At 41.3% G+C, this 19,377-nt stretch overlaps 1 protein-coding gene across 2 annotated transcripts in view; it reads left to right on the forward strand.

Annotated features, from left to right (window-relative positions):
* The window catches only part of mRpL40 (mitochondrial ribosomal protein L40), a 186,877-nt gene that overhangs the window by 151,474 nt on the left and 16,026 nt on the right, over nt 1-19,377 (forward strand). For both annotated transcript variants that reach the window (XM_067108065.1, XM_067108064.1), the window contains exon 4: nt 2,193-2,346. In XM_067108065.1, the coding sequence (XP_066964166.1) occupies nt 2,193-2,346 (154 nt within the window). The remainder of the gene's footprint in view (nt 1-2,192; nt 2,347-19,377) is intronic.

A 19,377-nucleotide genomic window follows, 5' to 3' on the forward strand; every position in this document is an offset into this window, starting at 1 on the left:
AAAACGGAAAAGTTTAGCAGATTATAAGTTCACAAGATATGAAAATTTTTAGAAAATTAATTATTTGGATACCAATTGTTAAATTTAGCTTACATCTTCATGTTGCTAGTTGCAATTGGCATTAGAAGAAAAATAGCTCTTGGCTGAACCACTAGGACTGAGTCTGCAATCTCCTGTTTCCCACCATGTGGAATTAAGATTTTTGCTTGAGAGCTCTAAGGTTTTATCTTCACAGAACAAAGAAGATTCGTGGACCTTCAAATGCCTTATGGTGTTCTGTTAAGAATTCTTCTTGGCCACTTTGAAAGAATGCCCTGGCATTCTTCCTTAGAGACCTCATCTCAGAAGCCCATTCTTCTGTTGAAGATGAGTTTTTTCCATTGCGTAAAGTGAGAGCTCATGAAATTAGGGCTGTAGCCACTTTGTTAGCATTCAAGCGTAATTTGTCTCACTCCTCGGTATTGCAAGCAACTTTTTGGAAATGTAAGTCGGTCTTTGCAACTCGTTATATGAAGGAAATTGAAAGTTTACAATAGTTGCAGTGCTTTGGGTCCGTTTTCAGTGGCTGGCGTGGTGTTGGGGGAAGAAGCATAGGAAGCAATCCTTCCTTCCTTTTCTTTGCCTTGATTTGAGGTAATTGAGTTTTTAAGGGAGCCTGGGGTACAGTGTACCAGAGTGCCCTCCAGTCCTTCGTAGTTGGGCAGTGGTTTTTAACTTTTTATGGTATTAGGTAATTAGGCGACGTTTATTTCATTGTCTTTTTTCTGTACTGCGCCCTGGGCAGGGCAACATTATTACCTTTGTCAGCAATTGGAATCATCCTTGCTACAAGGTACCCACTAATATAGTAGACGAGCCTCGGCTATACTGTCGCGCCACTATATGATAAGAAGAGCGCCAATGGAGGCAGTACCTTCTTGCAGCAGCTTCCTTATCAGGTAGGGAAACAACGGGCATTCTTTAATGCTAGTAATCCTTTCTGTTCTCAGATTCATTACCATTATTGATGTTGTGGGGTAGATTTGTTCATGCGTCTCACCTCCTGTCAATGTGGGAATCAGCAATGTAATTACTTGGTAAGTTACTCGTATAAAAATGACATTTTTATAATATAAAATAAAGTTTTATATATACTTACCAAGTAATTACATGATTTGATTAGAGCCCTCCCTCCTTCCCTTATATGAACATTATGGCACAAATAAATTAAATACTTTTGCTTGTTGTTCCTCTCTTACCCCGAAAGTGGGCAGGGTTAGTCACCTAGCCAAATAAAATAACGCGACCCGCGAATTTAGAAATTTTTAGCTGCCGATTAATAGAAACTATAGCAATGTAATTGCTTGGTAAGTATACATAAAACTTTATTTTATTATGAAAATGTCATTTTCGTAACTGATGTATTGGTACAGTATTTCCTAATGATTTATTTTCAGTGTTAGTCAGTGCATTATATAAAATAGGCATGGACAAACTTTTGGAAACCAAGGGCCACATTATACTGTCCGAGTGACTGCAGGCCGCATGATAATTTTATTAGTATTTGTGTGCATTAAGTATTACCCCAAACTGCAGTATGTAATTAACAGTATGCATATAATTTGTCAAAGAAATGTATAGTTAAGAAAACACAAAAATGCAAAAAATGTCTGTCAGTGAGATTTTGTAAATGTTAAAAAATTTTTTAATAGCTTTATTAATGAGATTGTTTTACATGAATATCGTTTATATAAAATTCTCAATTCTGGGAGAAACATGGGATCCTCGGTTGTTGTTTGGACATTATTTGGAGTAATGCTGGAAATTTGGTGGTTGAGAAAGGTGAGAAGGACTTACCTTTTTCTGTGTTGGTGTTATTATTATATTGCCCAAACAATCTCCTTTCCATTGACCCTCTGATGTATTGAGTTTGTTTATTTGAAGACAGCAGCTTCAATGACTTTTGGCTTATAAGCACAAAAACTTTTGAAGATTAAAGTAGAATCCTCTTAATTAAATTGGTTACCAGTGATTTCAGTAGGCTGGCAAATCCCTGAGAGCCGCACACACAATGCTACGGGCTGCAGGTTGCCATGCAAGGTATAAGATAATGTGCAGGGGTTTTATATGGCTGTCATTATGTATTAATGGGTAATGTTTTTTTGAGAAATTTATAGTGCTTTGGTATCATATTTATTTTTTTCCACATATAGGATGCGCACTAGGACAAAGCCTTTTATTAGTGAAGTGGAGGAGGATTACAGGTCAGACGTTTTGAAGCGGTGGTGCCAGTATAAGCAACAACAGTCTGTAGCAGAGGTGTTTATGATTGACACCTTACAAGAATCTGTGAATAGAGCATTGGAGGTATGTATTTTTTTTTTATACATTGGCAAATAAGCTGGTGTCAGATCTTAAACAGTACTGTATCAGTTTTCTCAGTGGATATGTTTTCTTATGAAATACAGTTAATTTCTTTACAATTGCCTCAACTTCCAGACTGTTGACATCCAGACAAATTAAAGTCCAAAATTGTTTCCTTACCTACTCTATCAAGTGAGAAAATTGACTTCATTTGGTGGAGAGGTCTCTGTTTCACAGTACTGCTATCACTCTTTCATTGGCCCTGATGCTGTTGACCTTGGAGACTAATGTGGAAATTATTTGAAAATAATATTGGAGAAGGTACTGGTAGAAATGCTGACTAAAAGGTTAAATTCACTAATGAGTTTGGTCACACGCTAGAGAAATCAGTAACATAGGTAGTCTCCATAATAAGGGAACTGCAGGAAAGCACCATTCAAGGACAAAGTGGTAAGCCACATATTTATGGATCTTTAGAAGCCATTTGCAGGTACAAAGATAATTGATAGTGACATACATGCATACAAAAATATAAAGTTTGACAGCATAGCTGCTGTTGCTGCTGTTCATCCTCAATGAAGTCACTCTTATGGTCCCACCAGGACTCCATAAGATAGATAGAGCAACCAGTGTTAAAGAATTCTCTCTTATTTGGTCTTGGGCAGGTGCCTTTGATTTGACACAGTGATAGAGTATAAAAGAACTCAAGGCAGGAGGGCTCTTTCCCCTGCCTACAGTATTTACCACAGTTTCATGGTTTACCTTTGTTACCCAGATATCACAACAGCTTGCAGGTTGGTCACGATCCCCATTACAATTTGTCTTCTCAAGTATTCACACATCTGCAAGTGTGCTATTTTGTCTGCTCAAGCGTTCACGTCTCTTTAAATGCACTCACACGACCCTAAGTGTGCTCTAGAATAATTTTGCATTCACAAGTGCTTTATTGGTGAACTGTTGCAATTATCTGTTGAGGAAAGCTAAGTGCTTACCCTTAATCCTCCTGTAAAAAATTTTACTGCAGTTAGGCATAATTGTTAAATTCTGTTAGCAGGGTGCAACTTTCAAGGTGGGGATTTTGGATCAAGCTGCTAGGCTATATCATGCACTCATAGAACTGTCAACTAACTGTTACTCTCATGAATTAGGAATTTTTTTTACTGCAAACCATTAGCCAGTGACTTTTGTAATTGCTATAGGGATGCTAAGAAAATTCTGGATAGTCTTGATAGCTGGTGTGGAGAAGATCCTGATGGTTTCTTCCCTTTGTTTTTTTTAGAAAAGTTTCTGGTTTGTTGTCTCCCAAGATTAGTAGATCCTATAGATTTTTATGTCAATGTAGTATCTTTGCGGATGAGGCAATCTTAGTAATACAGTGCCTGTTCCAAAGAGTGGCATATTGCTGACTGCAGTAACTATAGGCCAGTTTCTATTCTGCCTGTGCTCAAAGAAGTTGCTGAAAAACTTATTTTTAAGCTACTATATAAGTATATGGAGTCTAAAGGATTATTGGCTGATAGTTAGTATGCATACAGGAAGCAGTTACAGTAGTTGCTTGCAATGCTCTTTTAGACTTGATGTACCATTTGCAAGAGAAGCTTGATAAGGGTTTTGAGCACAGAGTAATTCAAATAGAATTTAGAGCTGATTTTGATTTATTAAGTCATAAGGCACTTATTTATTTGTAAAATGCAGAATCTTGGAGTGTGTAGATATGTTTTAGGATTACTTCAAGATTTCCTTACAGGTAGGCAGCAGCGAGTTGCTGTTGATGGGATCCTTAGTGAACCAAGACCTATTGTGTCTGGAGTTCCACATGGTAGTGTTCTTGTTCCACTATTATTTTTGGTGTATACTCTACAAGCAATATGGTTGTTGGCCCAGAAAACAAGATTGTTCAATATGCCAATGATGTAGTACTTGTGGGTGTAGTAAAGTCTCCACTTATGAGAAATGAAGCTGCCTGCAGCCTCATTTGGGACATGGACCAGACCAGTGAATGGTGTAGTCAGTGGGGTATGAGGCTGAACTCCAGTAAAACAAAAAGACTATTGATTAGCAGATCTTGTACACATTTTCCACCTTATCCTCCCCTTCAGGTGGGTGGGACTTTGTTGAATGAGTCTGAAGCTTTAACTATTCTAGGTGTAATTTTTGACTCATACTTTTGAGAAACCTCTAATGAAATTTTCAGCAAATGCTGCACTGATAAAATCAGTGCACCCTGTTTTAGGTCATTTGTCTGCTTCTGCCAGAGATTTATCTCTTTTAAATAGAATGGTTCATGGTGGTAGATTTCTGTTTCCTAATAGTAGCAGTTATGACCTGGACCATTGGTAGATGGTCTCTTGTCTGTCACTTTTTCATAGGTTGTATTTCAACAGAGATCTTTCACATTCACAATTGATCCCTGCTCCCCTTTATCTGCTGAGAGCAACCAGATTCGCTGAACAGTATCACCAATATACAGTAAATGTGCCTGGCTGTCAAACTTCTCAGTTCCAGAGATCCTTTATTCCTCACACTGTTGGACTGTGGAACAGCCTCCCAGAGGATGTCGTGCAATTGGAACTTCGGAAGTTCAAGCAAAAACTCAGTGCATTACTATGCTAATACTACAGTATTCTTCTTGCATTTTAATACATTTTTATCTATTTATCTATTTATTAATTTATTTTTTTTCAACAAGTGGTATCTCGTATTTAAGTGGTATCTCTTTTTTCTGTTTCCCTTTACTTCCTCTTACTTCTTCCTAATGAACACCATATTCTTTAGAAGTTTGAATTTCAAGTTAATGGCCCCTGTAGGCTTGTTCCATATGAATAGGTTTCATCTACTAAATAATAATAATAATAATAGTAATAATATAATAATAATAATAAACAACAACAACTTACATGCTCCAAAAGGCAGTCTTTTTTACCGCCTTGCCATCCATTATGCTTGGTCTAAACACTCCACAATGCGGCAAATATATAGTGTCCCTAATTAGAAAGGCGGAACCCTACTCCCTTCATGGGTCACATGATGTCTGGCATTGGTTGCACTGCTGGTTTTCTTTGGAGGTATTCCTTCCAAAGAAGTCTGAGCTTACGGGGTAGTCATCAGAGGCTGTGTTCCTCAAACAGTACTGCCATGACATTAAGTGAATTCGCCTACACTGTGTTAATATTGTAGTTGACATGGTAAGTCCCAGCTCCATAAATGCCTTAGTGGAAAGTGAAAGGCATCCTTGATGATGTGGTAATTCTGAGATATGACCAGGAAGGGGGCAAATAATTCTTTATCCTAACCTGGCATAATTAGGTAAGTCAATTTAGAACCACATAGAATAAAATACTTATAGGGTCTTGTTTTCTAATCCTTTATTGTTAAACCTAATGGGTATCTTGAATAAAAGAAGGTTGCTAATATCTTACTTGACTGTACCATGCACCATTTTTTTTTTGTCTGGGTTGTTGGGATTTCATAATTAGGAGCTAGCCCATTTTGTCACCAGTCAATTTCTTTTGTATGCTCCTTTGAGGACAAATAGCAGCTACAGTGACCCTTCGTTTATCGCTGGAGATAGGTTCCAAGACCGGCCGCGATAATTGAAATTCCGCGAAGTACGAACAGCATATTTATTTATTTAACGTGTACAGTATTTGGACTTTTTAAAACCCTCCCTGTACTCTTAACAACCCACCCTTTACTCTATTAATAACAGGGACAACTGTTAAGCAATATGACTTCAGTAGGTAAGTTTACAGTACCATATAACAGGGGCTAATTTACTGTGTTAAAGTAGTTATAGTATATGACGTGATTGGCAAGCTTTAAATTTTAAAGAATACAGTATACATACAGTAATAATATATACAGTAATACAATACAGTATCATGTTACTGTACTGTATTACATGTAATACAGTACAGTAACACTTAAGATTAAAAAAAAAAATAAAGATTGTTACTGTACTCACCACAAAAGAAGTTGAAGTAAAACTTGAATGAAGATGGTGATGAATTTGCTGCGCAGTAAAAATGATGACGATGAAGGTGATGATGACTTTTACTGCGCAGTCAATGATTGTATTTTACGTCTCTTCAGACGGTGGTGCCATTTCCTGGGGCACCTCTTCCACTTCTTCCGCGGTTTCCGAAGGTGTAACCGTAGTAGCAGCAGCAGGAACTGGCTCTTTTTTGCGAGGCTGCAAGAACATTGTGATTGGCAGTTGCTGCCGCTGCTTCTTTTTCCGGTCAAAGAGCATCTTGTAGGGGGCCATGACGTCATCGACCATGTTGCAGAATTGAACCGATTGAACCATATCGTCGTCCCACTCCTGCGACCGCTCTTGCAGTTCCTTAGCCAGGTTGCAGAGCCCGGCGAGCCGTTCCAAAGTCAAACCAGTTTGGGAGACAACTTCTGTTTCTTGCTGCGCTGCTGCTGCTTCTTCTTCGCTCACTGACTTCGTCAACTCTTCGAGGTATTCGTCAGTTAGTGGCTGGGAGTGGCAGTCTAGAAGTTTGTCGACGTCGCCCTTGGTCATGTCTGCAAAGCCCTCACCTCCAAGGATCACAGCCAACTGCACAGCTTTCTGCACTGCCGAGTGTTGGATTTCGGCAGGTGTAAATCCTTTGTTGTCTTAAACAACCTCGGGCCACAACTTCTTCCAGCTGGCGTTAATGGTGGCAGGCTTCATTTCTTCCAGTGCCTTATGGATATTTTGGAGGCACGTAGCAATTGTGTACTGCCGCCAGTATGCCTTCAAGTTGAAATCGTCGTCTTTTTGGGCGGCATCCACGGAAGCAACCAGGTTCGCCAGGGCATTCCTCGTGTATAGGGCCTTGAACTCCCTAATAACTCCCTGGTCCATTGGCTGAATAAGTGACATTGTTGGGCGGTAGGAACTCAACCTGAACCCCCAAATATGACAGATCAGTAGCATGGCCACCAGCATTATCCATAATGAGAAGGACTTTGAATGGCATGCCCTTTTCTGCTAGATACACCTTCACTTGCGGGATAAAACACTGATGGAACCAGTCGGAGGTCAGCATCTTCGTTATCCAGGCCTTTGGATTGTGCATCCAATGTACGGGCAGCAGATTCTTGTTTTTGTTTTTTAAAGCCCTAGGGTTTTTAGACTTGTAAATAAGTCCTGGCTTTAATAAAAATCCTGCAGCATTGCCACACATCACGAGGGTCACACGATCCTTGTATGCTTTAAAGCCAGAGGCTTTTGCTTCCTCTTTGAACAGGAAAGTTCGCGAGGGCATTCTTTTCCTAAACAAGCCTGTCTCGTCCATATTAAAAACTTGTTCGGGCTGATATTCACCTTCAGAGATAATCTTCTTGAAGGTTTCATTGACATATGTTTCAGCAGCGACCATGTCGGCCGAAGCAGCCTCGCCATGCAAGGAAGCGCTTTTTAGGCCGTAGCATTCCTGAAACTTTGCAAACCACCCTTTGCTAGCAGAAAATTGCAGTTTCTTACGTGGTGAATGACTGGACGTCTCTGGTTGCGGATCATCTACGTCTTCTTCATCTTCTTCTGCTTCTTTATGCTCGCCACTGTCGTCCTCTGGTTCCTTAGCGGCGAAGGTCTCGTACAGGCTCCTAGCCTTTGTTTGGATAATGTTCGTATCCAAGGCTATGTTCTTCTTTCGGCAGTCGGCTATCCACACGGCCAAAGCAGCTTCCATACGGACGATAGTTTTATTACGAGCTGTAACCACTCTCTTTGCCGACTTGTTAAAGGTGATGGCAGCTGTCTTCCTAATCTTAGCCTCGTCCTTGTAGATGTAGTGAACGGTGGATTCGTTCACGCCAAAATGGCGGGCTACAGCCGCGAACTTTCTCCCTTCCTTCAACATATCGATAAGTTTCACCTTTTCAGCGATTGTCATCATTCTTCGATGGCGTTTAGGCTCAGTACCAGCCTTGGAAGAAGCAGCACGCTTGGGAGCCATTGCAGGGGGTGAAAATTGGAGCAAAGTTCAACAAAAACCACAAATGAATCACACAGCACAGCGTAAAGAAAACCGTTCGGCGAGAAAGCTTGAAGCAAAGTGGCTGCGAGAGAGAGACAAGGGGAGATGCTGCAGGTTCTGAGCATCAGTCTAAGCACCAATCACAGACCCGATTAGAAATCGGAAAGCTGTGATTTGTCGTCTCCCTCCCATGCACCAATCACAGCCCGTGTTACAACACACTTAGTCACCGAGATGGTACGCTTTGTGTTTTCCCAACAATGGAACATGCGTTACTGTACTGTATAGGCATCACTTTCCATTTATAGGCATCACTTTCTAGATGGTTTTTTAATTTTTTTTTTTTGTCATAGGAGTTACAAGTGCAAATATCTGTTTTTTTATGCTCTTTTATGCTTGTTTTGTTGTTCTTAGACTAGGAAATACTATTTATTATTAATATTTTAATGGATTTAATGAGAAATTTTGGGTGTTCATATATCGCGAATTTTCTCTAGAAAATCCGTGCTATATTTTCCATTAATATATATTAAAAACTCTGTGAAGTCGTGAATTCGCGATAATCGAATCGCGAAGTAGTGAGGGGTCACTGTATACTGAAAAACAGGTTTGATGAAGGAAAAACCTATTTTTGGTAGCCACTGTGAGTCATCAAGTTCACCCACTCTCCCTGAAGAAAAGGCATGGGAGTTTGTGGTAAGCATTTTTCTTTCACAGACCTGGCAAGTAGGGGGATCTTGGTGACACCTGTGTGAGAAGGTTGAATGGAAAAACCATGGTAAGTGCTTTAAGCAGGGGAAAGAGCCCTCCTGTATTGAACCCTTTTATACTCTATCACTGTGTCAAATCAAAGACACTATTCATGCTAAGACCAGTTATGGGAGAATTTTTTTATATTGGTTGGTCTGTCTTATCGGTCTCTGGGGAATGATAGCAATAACTTCTTTGAGGATGAATAATGGTTACCAGTGGCATCGATCTTCCGTCTGTTGGCCTTTGAAGAGGCACTCCATTGTGGCAGACAGCTCCCCTCCTGTCAAGAAATACAAGGAGGCTAGTGTTAGTCCTCAGTCCTCCTGCAGTTTCACCATTCCACCTGCTACTGCTTCTGCTCGTCATCAGTCTTCTTGGAATAGTCTGGAACCTGTTTTAAGTCACAAGCGCCCTATTTTGGTCTCAAGTGACATGATACTTCGAGTAAGTGCCAATCGCCACCTGCTAAGTGCTCTCTCAGCCTGGAGCACCCCTCTCCTTTGACTCACTTGGCACCCGCTTCGCTTCTTCAGTCTTCCGCACCCGACCGCTTGGTACCAACTTCCGGGTGCTTGGCACCAACTGTGGAGTGTTCGGCACCAACTGTGGAGCATTCGGCCCCAACATTTGGGCACTCGGCGCCAACAGTGGGGCACTCTGCACCTCTTCCCTCTTCATCAGCTCAGGAAGATTCTGCTTTAACTCTGATTCAGTGTCAGCTTGAGGAATTCATGGGCTTTTTAAAGAAGAAGAAAACTGTCGTGTCCAAGAGCAAGGATACCTCCTTATCCCTTTTCTGACGAGGACGAACCAAAGCAAGATGCCGCTCCTTCGTCTGCTTATTTGTCGTTGCTGAGATTCTTTCTGGTGAATTTTCCAGATTTCTTCAAGCCTGCTGCTCCTGATTCCCCAGCCTCAACATTCCTTATGAGGAAACGGACTCTGATGTCGTTTGCCTCCCCAAGCTAGTGCTTTCCTCTTCCTCGAAGAAAGTTCTTCGAGAAGTGGATGAGTGGCTGGCCATGAAGAGGGACCAGGGGAAAGCATCCATTGCCTTCCCTCGTTCCAAACTTCTCAAAAAAAAAGTATTGATTCTATGCCACTGGGGAAGCTCCCTACTTGGGGATCTCTGCCTCCTCCCAGGGGGATTTCTCCGATTTGGTTGACGCTACATGTCGTTCTGTGTTCTCTGCAGCCAAGATTTCATTCTCGTCGCCTGAACTGGACCATCTTGTCAAGAACCTGTTCAAGGTATTAGAAATTTTTAGCTTCCTTGATTGGATGGTGGGGGCTTAAGCTAGAAAAATCAAGGATTGCCCAGTCTTGGCCGAAGATTTCTCTTCTGACTGATTGGGAGTATTGTCTTACGCAGACAAGGCAGTCAGTGATGGCTCTTACGAGCTCACCTCCCTGTTTTTGATGGGAATCTTGAAGAAGCGAGAGCTGTGGTGCTCCTTCTCCACTAAAGGATTCACTGCAACACAGAAGTCAGTCCTCTTGTTCTCCCCCATAGACAGATCCCATCTCTTCCCCCAAGACATTGTTAATGAGATCCTGTCTTACCTTCAGAAGAAATCTACAACTGATCTTCTGGCTCAATCTTCCAAGCGGCCTAAGGAAGCTCCCGCAACAACAGGCAAGTCTTTCTCTCCTCTATAGCAGCCCTTTTGAGGAGGAAAGTCTAGATCTCAACCTAGACCTCGGACCAATCCACCCCCCTCCCTCCGTCTAGATCACTTAAGAAGTCTTCACTCAAACCAACCGCTAAGAAATGAGAACACAGTCCTTCATGGCCCGGTTGGAGCCAGGCTACACCTCTTTTGGGAGGAATGGAGCCGCAGAGGGGCAGAACCTTGGGTAGTCCAAGTGTTGAGGGAAGGATATTCCATCCCTTTCCAAGAGAAACCTCCCTTATCCAAGTCACCGATCAACTTGACTGCCTACTTGCCTCACTCCGAGAAGCCTGCCACCCTTTCTCAAGAAGTAGTGTCACTTCCTCACAAAAGGGCAGTGGAGGAGGTTTTGGATCTCAACTGGGAGGGATTTTACAACTGTCTCTTCATGGTCTCCAAGTCATTGAGGGGCTGGAGACCCGTTCTGGACCGTTTTATGCGGAAAACCAAATTTCACATGGAAACCAGTCACTCTGTCATGTCCTCTCTCCATCAGGGTGACTGGATGGTCACCCTGGACACGCAAGATGCCTATTTCCATGTCTCGATATATCCAGATTCAAGAAAGTTCCTGCGCTTTGTGTTTTGGGGCAAAGTTCTCCAGTTTCGAGCCTTATGCTTTGGCCTGTCCACCGCCCCACAAGTGTTCACTTGAATCCTTTCTCCTCTTGGTAAATGGCTTCACCTTTTCGACATCAACATTTGTCTCTGTCTCGATGATTCCAGACTCTGCGAGTTCCTAGACCTCAGGACTTGCTCAGCGCTTCAGTGGATGAGTCTGCTGGGGACCTTGGCCTCAGTAGAACCATTTGTAAAGCTGGGCAGATTTCACATGAAGCCTCTTCAGTTTTATCTAAAAGCATGCTGGAGCAGGAAACCCAACCTGACTCCTTCATTTTTCCCATCTCCTCAGAGATCAAAATGGACCTTCGATGTTGGTTGTCTGTAGAAAGACTTCAAGAAGGGAAGTCTCTTCTACCATTGCACTGACCTAGAATTTTATTCCGACGCTTCAGATCTAGGTTGGAGCCCTTCTAGGGAGTCAGAAGATTTCAGGGATGTGGTCTTTAGATCAGAGAGCTCTCCACATCAATGTGAAGGAACTAAAGGCCATTCATCTGGGTCTCCAGGCCTTCTCTCCTTTAGTTTTTGGCAAAGTAGTAGCGGTTTATGCGGACAACACCATGGTGCTGTCTTATGTGCACAAACAAGGGGGCACCCCCTCCTTCACTCTCTACAAGATGGCGGAAGACTATTTTCTCTGGGCAGAGCAGTACCAGGTGAAGATTATCACTAGCTTTGTGCATGGAAAAATGAATGGCCTCGCAGATGAATTGAGTTGCTGCAATCAGGTTTTGCTGACAGAGTGGACTCTGGACTCCCTCGTATGCGATGACCTCTGGAAACTTTGGGGCAAACTAGCTGTGGACCTCTTTGCAACATCGAGAAATCATGGTCTGCCTCTCTTTTGCTCCCCAGTCTCTGACCCTCTCGCATGGGCAACATATGCCATGCTGTTGGACTGGACGGGCCTGGATGTCTAGGTCTTCCCACCTTTCGGATTGATCAGGGAGGTGATCAACAAGTTCTCCGCTCACCAGAGCATCTCAATGATTGTGATTGCTCTGTTCTGGCCCAGGAAGGAATGGTTTCCGGATCTGCTGCATCTGCTCGTGGACTTCCCAAGACTTCTGCCACGAAAACATTTGCTGCTCAAACAGCCCCACTTCCTCAGGTTCCATCAAGGATTGTCTGCTCTGGCCCTGACAGACTTCGGACTGTCAGGACCCCCATGAGAGCAAAAGGCTTTTCGAAGCAAGCTGCAGAAGCTATTGCTAGGTGCAGATCTTCTAGCAGACTCCACCAATCCAAGTGGTCAGTTTTCAGAGGATGGTGCCGACATAATAACATCTCATCTTCTGAAACCTCTATAAGCCAGTCAGCTGACTTATTTCTTTTCCTGAGGACCGATAGGAAGTTGTCTCCTTCGTAACCTCCAAATTAGAAAAGCCTGGATTTGTCTCCTGGAATTTGGATGTTGTTCTGAAGTGGCTTAAGAGCTCAACTTTTGAACCCCTCAGCTCAACCTCTTTTAAGAATCTCACTAGGAAGACTGTCTTTCTCGTGGCGTTGACTACTGCCAAACACATTAGCTAGCTGCAAGCCTTCAACAAGAGGGTAGGCTTTTCAAATGGAAATGCAGTATGTTCTCTCTCTCTCTTGGTTTCCTTGCCAAGAATGAGGGTGCTTCCAAGCCATGGCCTCGTTTGTTTGTTATTAAAAGCTTAATGGACTTCCTCGGCCCAGAGGAAGAAGAGAGACTTCTTTGTCCTGTGAGAGCCTTGAAGCACTACTGTATTTTCAGAGGACAGAAAAGATCAGAGGACCTTCCGACAAGCTTTGGTGCTCAGTGAAGAACCCTTCACGACCTCTGTTGAAGAATGCCCTTTCTTTCTTCATTAGAAGTTTGATTACAGAAGCGCATTCTCAAGTTCAAGATGTTTTACCGCCCCTTAAGGTCAAAGCTCATGGGGTTTGAGCTGTCGCAATGTCTCGAGCTTTTCGGCATAACTCATCTCTCGAAAACATTCTACAATCTACATTTTGGAAGTGTAGATCGGTGTTTGCTTCACATTAGATCAGTGTTTGCTTCACATTACCTTAAAGATGTGGAAACTGTGTTTGGTAATTGTTATACCTTGGGTCCTTTATCAGTGGCTGGCATGGTGTTGGGAAAAGAAGCATAGGGGGCTCTCTGTCCCTCTACTGTACAGTGTTGGGAAAAGAAGCATAGGGGGCTCTCTGTCCCTCTGCTGTCTCCTCGCCTTGTTGTAAGGTCGTTGAGTTTAAGGGGAGTCCTGGGGGTACCGTGTACCTGGAGTACTTGCCATTTTTTAATGGTTGGTTTGGTGGTTTTTAATTTTGGTTGTAAGTGACAGTGTTGTTTTTTATTTTGATCTATGCCCAGGGCAAGGGCACTGTTTTTTTCTTTGTCAGCCATCAGTGAACTTCCATGACTGCAAAATACCCACTGAAGTATGGGCGACTCTTGGCCATACTGCCACGCCCTGTACAAGTTAAGATGAGAGCTGACCAGAGGCAGTACCCGACTGAAGTGGCTCTCTTACCAGGTAAGGTGCAACAACTATTGACCCAGTGCTAGCAACCTTCCTAGTTCAAAGTCATTATCTTTATTAATGTTCTGGATTAGAACATGTCCATGATTCCCACTTCCTCTCAGTGTGGAATCAGCTATGTAATTGTTTGGTAAGTCACTTATATAAAAATGACATTTTTTTATAAAGTTTTATGTATACTTACCAAGCAGTTACATAATCGGAGCCCGCCCTCCTCCCCTCAATGGACATTGGACATCAAACGAATTGATCTCTGCTGAGTTGTACCTGTCAGTCCTGGAAGTGGGCGGGACCATGTCACCTACACAAGAGATGGTACAAAGCTAGTAGCTATGTAATTGCTTGGTAAGTATATATAAAATTTTATCATAAAAATGTCATTTTGGTGGAATGGCAGTGAGACAAAAAAGTTAAGTATACCTTAGTTTTACCAGACCACTGAGCTGATTAACAGCTCTCCTAGGGCTGGCCCGAAGGATTAGACTTATTTAACGTGGCTAAAAACCAATTGGTTACTTAGCAACAGGACCTACAGCTTATTGTGGAATCCGAATCACATTATAGTGAGAAATGAGTTTCTGTCACCAGAAATAATTCCTCTAACTCTTCATTAGCCGGCCAGGGAGTCGAACTCGGGCCTAACGAGTGGAAGGCCGCAACTGTACCGACTCGCCTAAGGAAGAGCTCATCAGTGAGACAAAATAACATAAGAGTTAGTATACTGGTAAAAGAAGTATACTGGTTGTAATAGTAATAGTAGTTAGACAATGAAAGAATAATGAAGATAAAAATGATCTTGAGAAAGAACATGATAGAACATGATATCTTTTTTTTTTCAGAAAGAGAATTGAAACCTTGATGAAATGTGTCAATTCTTGCTGTGTATGCATGCTGCATACTTTAGGCTATTTAAAAAATAACAGGTTTTGACATAGGAAAAACCTTTTTCTGGTAGCCGCTGAGAGTCCTCAGTGGAGTTACTTTCATGGTCTCTAGAGGGGCTCCATAGGATATATCAACCAATTTCAAAGAATTCTCTTCTAGTTGATCTTGGCCAGTATAGTGCAAATTGAAACTGATGTAGTATAGGACTTCAGGACAAGAGGGCTCTTTCTCTTGTCTACAATGGCTGCATAGATACCATTCCTATTCTTAACCTGCAGATGTGGCAACAGGTTATTATTGTGTCAGCCACGCACCTTTTTTAGGTCTATGTAGGATAATTGTTCATTCAAATCCCATGCCTTTTCGTCAGGGAAAGTGGGTGGGTTTGAGGACTCTCAGTGGCTACCAAAAATAGGTTTTTCCTATGTCAAAACCTGTTTTTTGATAGCGTAGGCGCTGTTCATCCTCAAAGGAGCTTACAAAAGAAATTAACAGGTGACGAAATGGCTAAGCTCTTAGAATTCAGTCCCTACAACCCAGATAAAATTTTTGGTCCAAGGTTAAGCCACAAGTTATAAACCACATTCTTTACTCCATATGCTCATAGGGTTTGGCAATAAAGAACATGAAACTAAACACAAACTTATAATTATTAAGATGGAGTCCTAAAGTGACTTACCTAATGGTTGCGGTATTGTTGCACCTTTCCCAGTGATATCTTAGCATACCCACCGCATGAAGAAGACCCCTGGTTTTCTGCCGTAGCACCTGTGGGGTCAAGACTTACCAGACCTCCTACTGATACACATTATATTCAAATTTGTTCGAGCTCATGAGAATTGTTTAAGGAATACTGTTTCTGATGACCACCCTGTACACTCGGAGACTTCATCGAAATAAACATTTCCGAAGAAAGCCAACAATGTACTTACTTTCCGGATGGCATGTTACTTTGGAAAGGAGTGGGGGTCTACCTTTTTAATAAGGACACTAAAATTATTCTCAGCCCATGTAGAGAAAATGGTTTGTTTGTGCTAGGGTGTACTCGATGTGGGACCATCTTGACGTGGTGAGGGGCTCTTGAACCCCAGGAATTTGTTCCTGTGTTTGAGTCTAAGAGTCTCGTATACTATTTATATTTATGTGGACTAATTTTGTGGAATTTTCCACTTTTTGTAAGATTTATTGGACTTGAAAAGTAGGGAAAGATATCACAGCTGGGATTAGGTTTATATCTTAAGCTAAATAGCGGGAACTGTGGTAGGACCATCAACTACCCGATAATGTTCAGACCTGAGAGATATCAGATTGATATCTCGAAGGCAGAGCTATTCATTAGGGCTGGACCACGGATTCCAGGGGGGTCTGGTTCTGGGGATAGGACTCTCTGCATTCTATCTGGTTTGCCCGTGATGTGATTAGGGTGGGGATGATTGTATTCTTGTAATACTCTCAGTCGTAGCAAGCAGGTTTGGCTTACACTTGGGCCACTCTAATCATGTTGTGCCATCCCCCTGTAGGGTAGGGTAGGGGGCAGACATTTGGGAGTTGGTTCTCACTTGTGCCTTTGGTGGAAGAATAAACTCCTTTGGTGGAAGAATAAACTCCATGAAAAGCTGACTATATCTTTTTAAGGTTTTTAGATTTACATTTTTTTCCCTCAGTCTCTATGACAAGTCATTACAAGGATACGAGTACCCCTGGACCCTTTGATGGTAGCGACTTGGCACAGTTGACAACCGCTGGAACCACCTCTGACAGTCTTTCTGTAGAAAAATCAAAACAAAATCCTAATGTAATTATCCTGGAACCTTATGCTCCAATACAAAACTAACCCAAAAGAAGTAAATATTGTCTTGACCCAACCTTGACTCACTTCAACTCCCTCTTTGGGAGTGGAAGTTGGTCAAGGTTTCTAACCTTAGAAACAGAACGGAAAATTTCAGCCCTAAAGTTAGAAAACTACCTATTAAACAGACATTCAATGACAGAAATGCTGTTTAGACAGATAAGAGAAAAGACTTGGCTTATAGAAGCCCCAACAAAGAGTCAGTCTGAGGACTTTATGTCTATTGAAAAAGAATATTTTCTTGGACTTTCTAAGAAAAGGTATTCCAGGGTCCAAGATTGTAAGGTATATAATAAACCAAGTAAACAAAAAATAAGGAAATGTTAAAAATCACAAAAATAAAATTTGAGGATCAAGATCAACCCCAAAAAATAAAAGTTTTAGGGTCAAAATGGAGAAATAAGGCCGTATGTCCCAAAGCCACTACAGTGTCAAAACTATAGTAAATAAGGGCATGAAAAAAAATATTGTTGAAATGAATCTGTATGTGTGTATTGTGGATCTGAAGAACATGCCACACAATGGAATTGCAGTGAAGCAAAATGTATAAACTGTGGGCAGAATCATCATGCAAGATCCAAAGAATGCATGTATTACATATACAATACAGAATTGAAAATGGTACAAGAAAGAACAGGGCTGTCTATTAGAGAGACTAAATTAGAATTGAAAGTGAGAGGAATTCAAGATCCTGCTAAGAAACTTACATATGCCTCGATAACAAGAACTAATAATGAAACAAAAATACATACAGATAGAAGTAACAAAATGCGGGAAAATAAATCTCAAGAAGAAAATAATGCTTTACAGATAAAAACTAAAATGGTAAAGAATCAAGAAACAGGAACAAAGGATATTGTAGTGATAACTAGTTCTGAATATTCTGAATATTAATTAACAGAGAGAGAGAGAGAGAGAGAGAGAGAGAGAGAGAGAGAGAGAGAGAGAGAGAGAGAGAGAGAGAGAGAGAAACCTTCCATTAATAGACACTGATAGAGAGAGAGAGAGAGAGAGAGAGAGAGAGAGAGAGAGAGAGAGAGAGAGAAAGAGAACCTTCCATTAATAGACACTGATAGAGAGAGAGAGAGAGAGAGAGAGAGAGAGAGAGAGAGAGAGAGAGAGAGAGAGAGAGAGAGAGAAACCTTCCATTAATAGACATTGATAGATAGAGAGAGAGAGAGATTGAAAGCAAAACAGAAGTGTTATGGCTATACTGTATCGTGATTACGAGGCCAAAACTCCGGTATGCTTAATTGAACTGGAAATCATAAAGGAATTTGTAAACCAGTGCTAGAAAATCAAAACAGGTGTTGTGATCACAAAGCCAAACTCAGGTACATGTTATGACTGTGTCGTGGTTATGAAGCCATTATGACTGCACTTAATTGAGCTGGAAATCACAAGGAATTCGTAACCAAATGCATGGTGGCCTTAGTTGAATAAACAGCTGTCGGAATTCATAACTTCCGGTGACGTAAAAAGCACCTCCTTTTGAAGGCGGTGCGATTCCAAAAATCCACCCTAAATGGGGCATCTTTAGTTAAACCTCAACCAATTAGGCATCTACAAAGGCAGGACAGAAGCAAGATTCCTGCCTACGATGGGCTGGACAATTGACTGCCAGAAGTCCTTAAGAAGTCCAGTTCAGAGGGAGAGCGGGAGAGAAGAAAGAAGGCAAGGAAGCAGAAGAAAGAGCGTGAGGTTGTAGGCTTCACCAGTAGTGGGTTGATATAAGAAGAAAGGCTCACATTTGGCTCACACTCTAATCTTGCACTGCAATTCATTTTGTAACCAATCGTAACTTTGTTTCTTTTGGTGCTAATGAAAGGAAGAAACTACTAAGTGTCTTCTTAAGCCTCCTGGGACTAAATACACTACCACATAATTTTGTTTCTTTTGGTGCTAATGAAAGAAAGAAACTACTAAGTGTCTTCTTAACCCTTTGATTACAGCGGAGGTGAGGCCTAACACTTCCCACAATCCGGAGGTTTTTCCAACGGTGGTCATCTGTAGCCTGCTACCAGATGCACAAAAACATAAACAATCATTGTAATAGCAAGTTTATTTGGTGTTTTGCTACGAATTAACCTGTTTTACTTTTATGGTAATATTGTGATAGTAGCCATCCGTAATATATATTATATGCAATTAATGTAACAACACAAATAAATAAACATACGATAAATACTATATGTCGGGGTTTACTGTTGCCAGAGGTGTAGCACCTTACTGATTGCCATTGACACAGTCTTCTTTTTTTCTTTTGTCATTTTCTCTCATTCTGTTTGAATCCATGAAAGGCAGCTACATCACAGTTAATGTTATAGTTAAAAATTATTTGTATATCTGTCGGAAAACTAATCACAAAGAATGTTCATTATTTTTATGTTTCTGCTTCGTATTCCACTAGCATGGCAAAAAAGAGAGATTTATTATTATGAAAGAGAGAGAGAGAGAGAGAGAGAGAGAGAGAGAGAGAGAGAGAGAGAGAGAGAGAGAGAGAGAGAGAGAGAGAGAGAATGAAAATTTTTACCAATGATTTATTCCTTCTAATTGTACTCCAATAACATTGGAAAGTACTCTCATTTCAGTAGACACAATTACAATAATGGTTGCAAATGAGCATATCACTGATTATATATTACCCCATTTCTGGATGATATTTTTTCAATAACCTAGCACCCAGTTGACAAGGAATACTATACTTAGTTCTAGCAATTCAGATTTATCAACGCTGTGCTAGCTCTTATATAAGAGATCAA

Source organism: Macrobrachium rosenbergii, chromosome 8 (assembly GCF_040412425.1).
Source record: "Macrobrachium rosenbergii isolate ZJJX-2024 chromosome 8, ASM4041242v1, whole genome shotgun sequence".
In the NCBI taxonomy this organism is placed as follows: Eukaryota; Metazoa; Arthropoda; class Malacostraca; order Decapoda; family Palaemonidae; genus Macrobrachium; species Macrobrachium rosenbergii.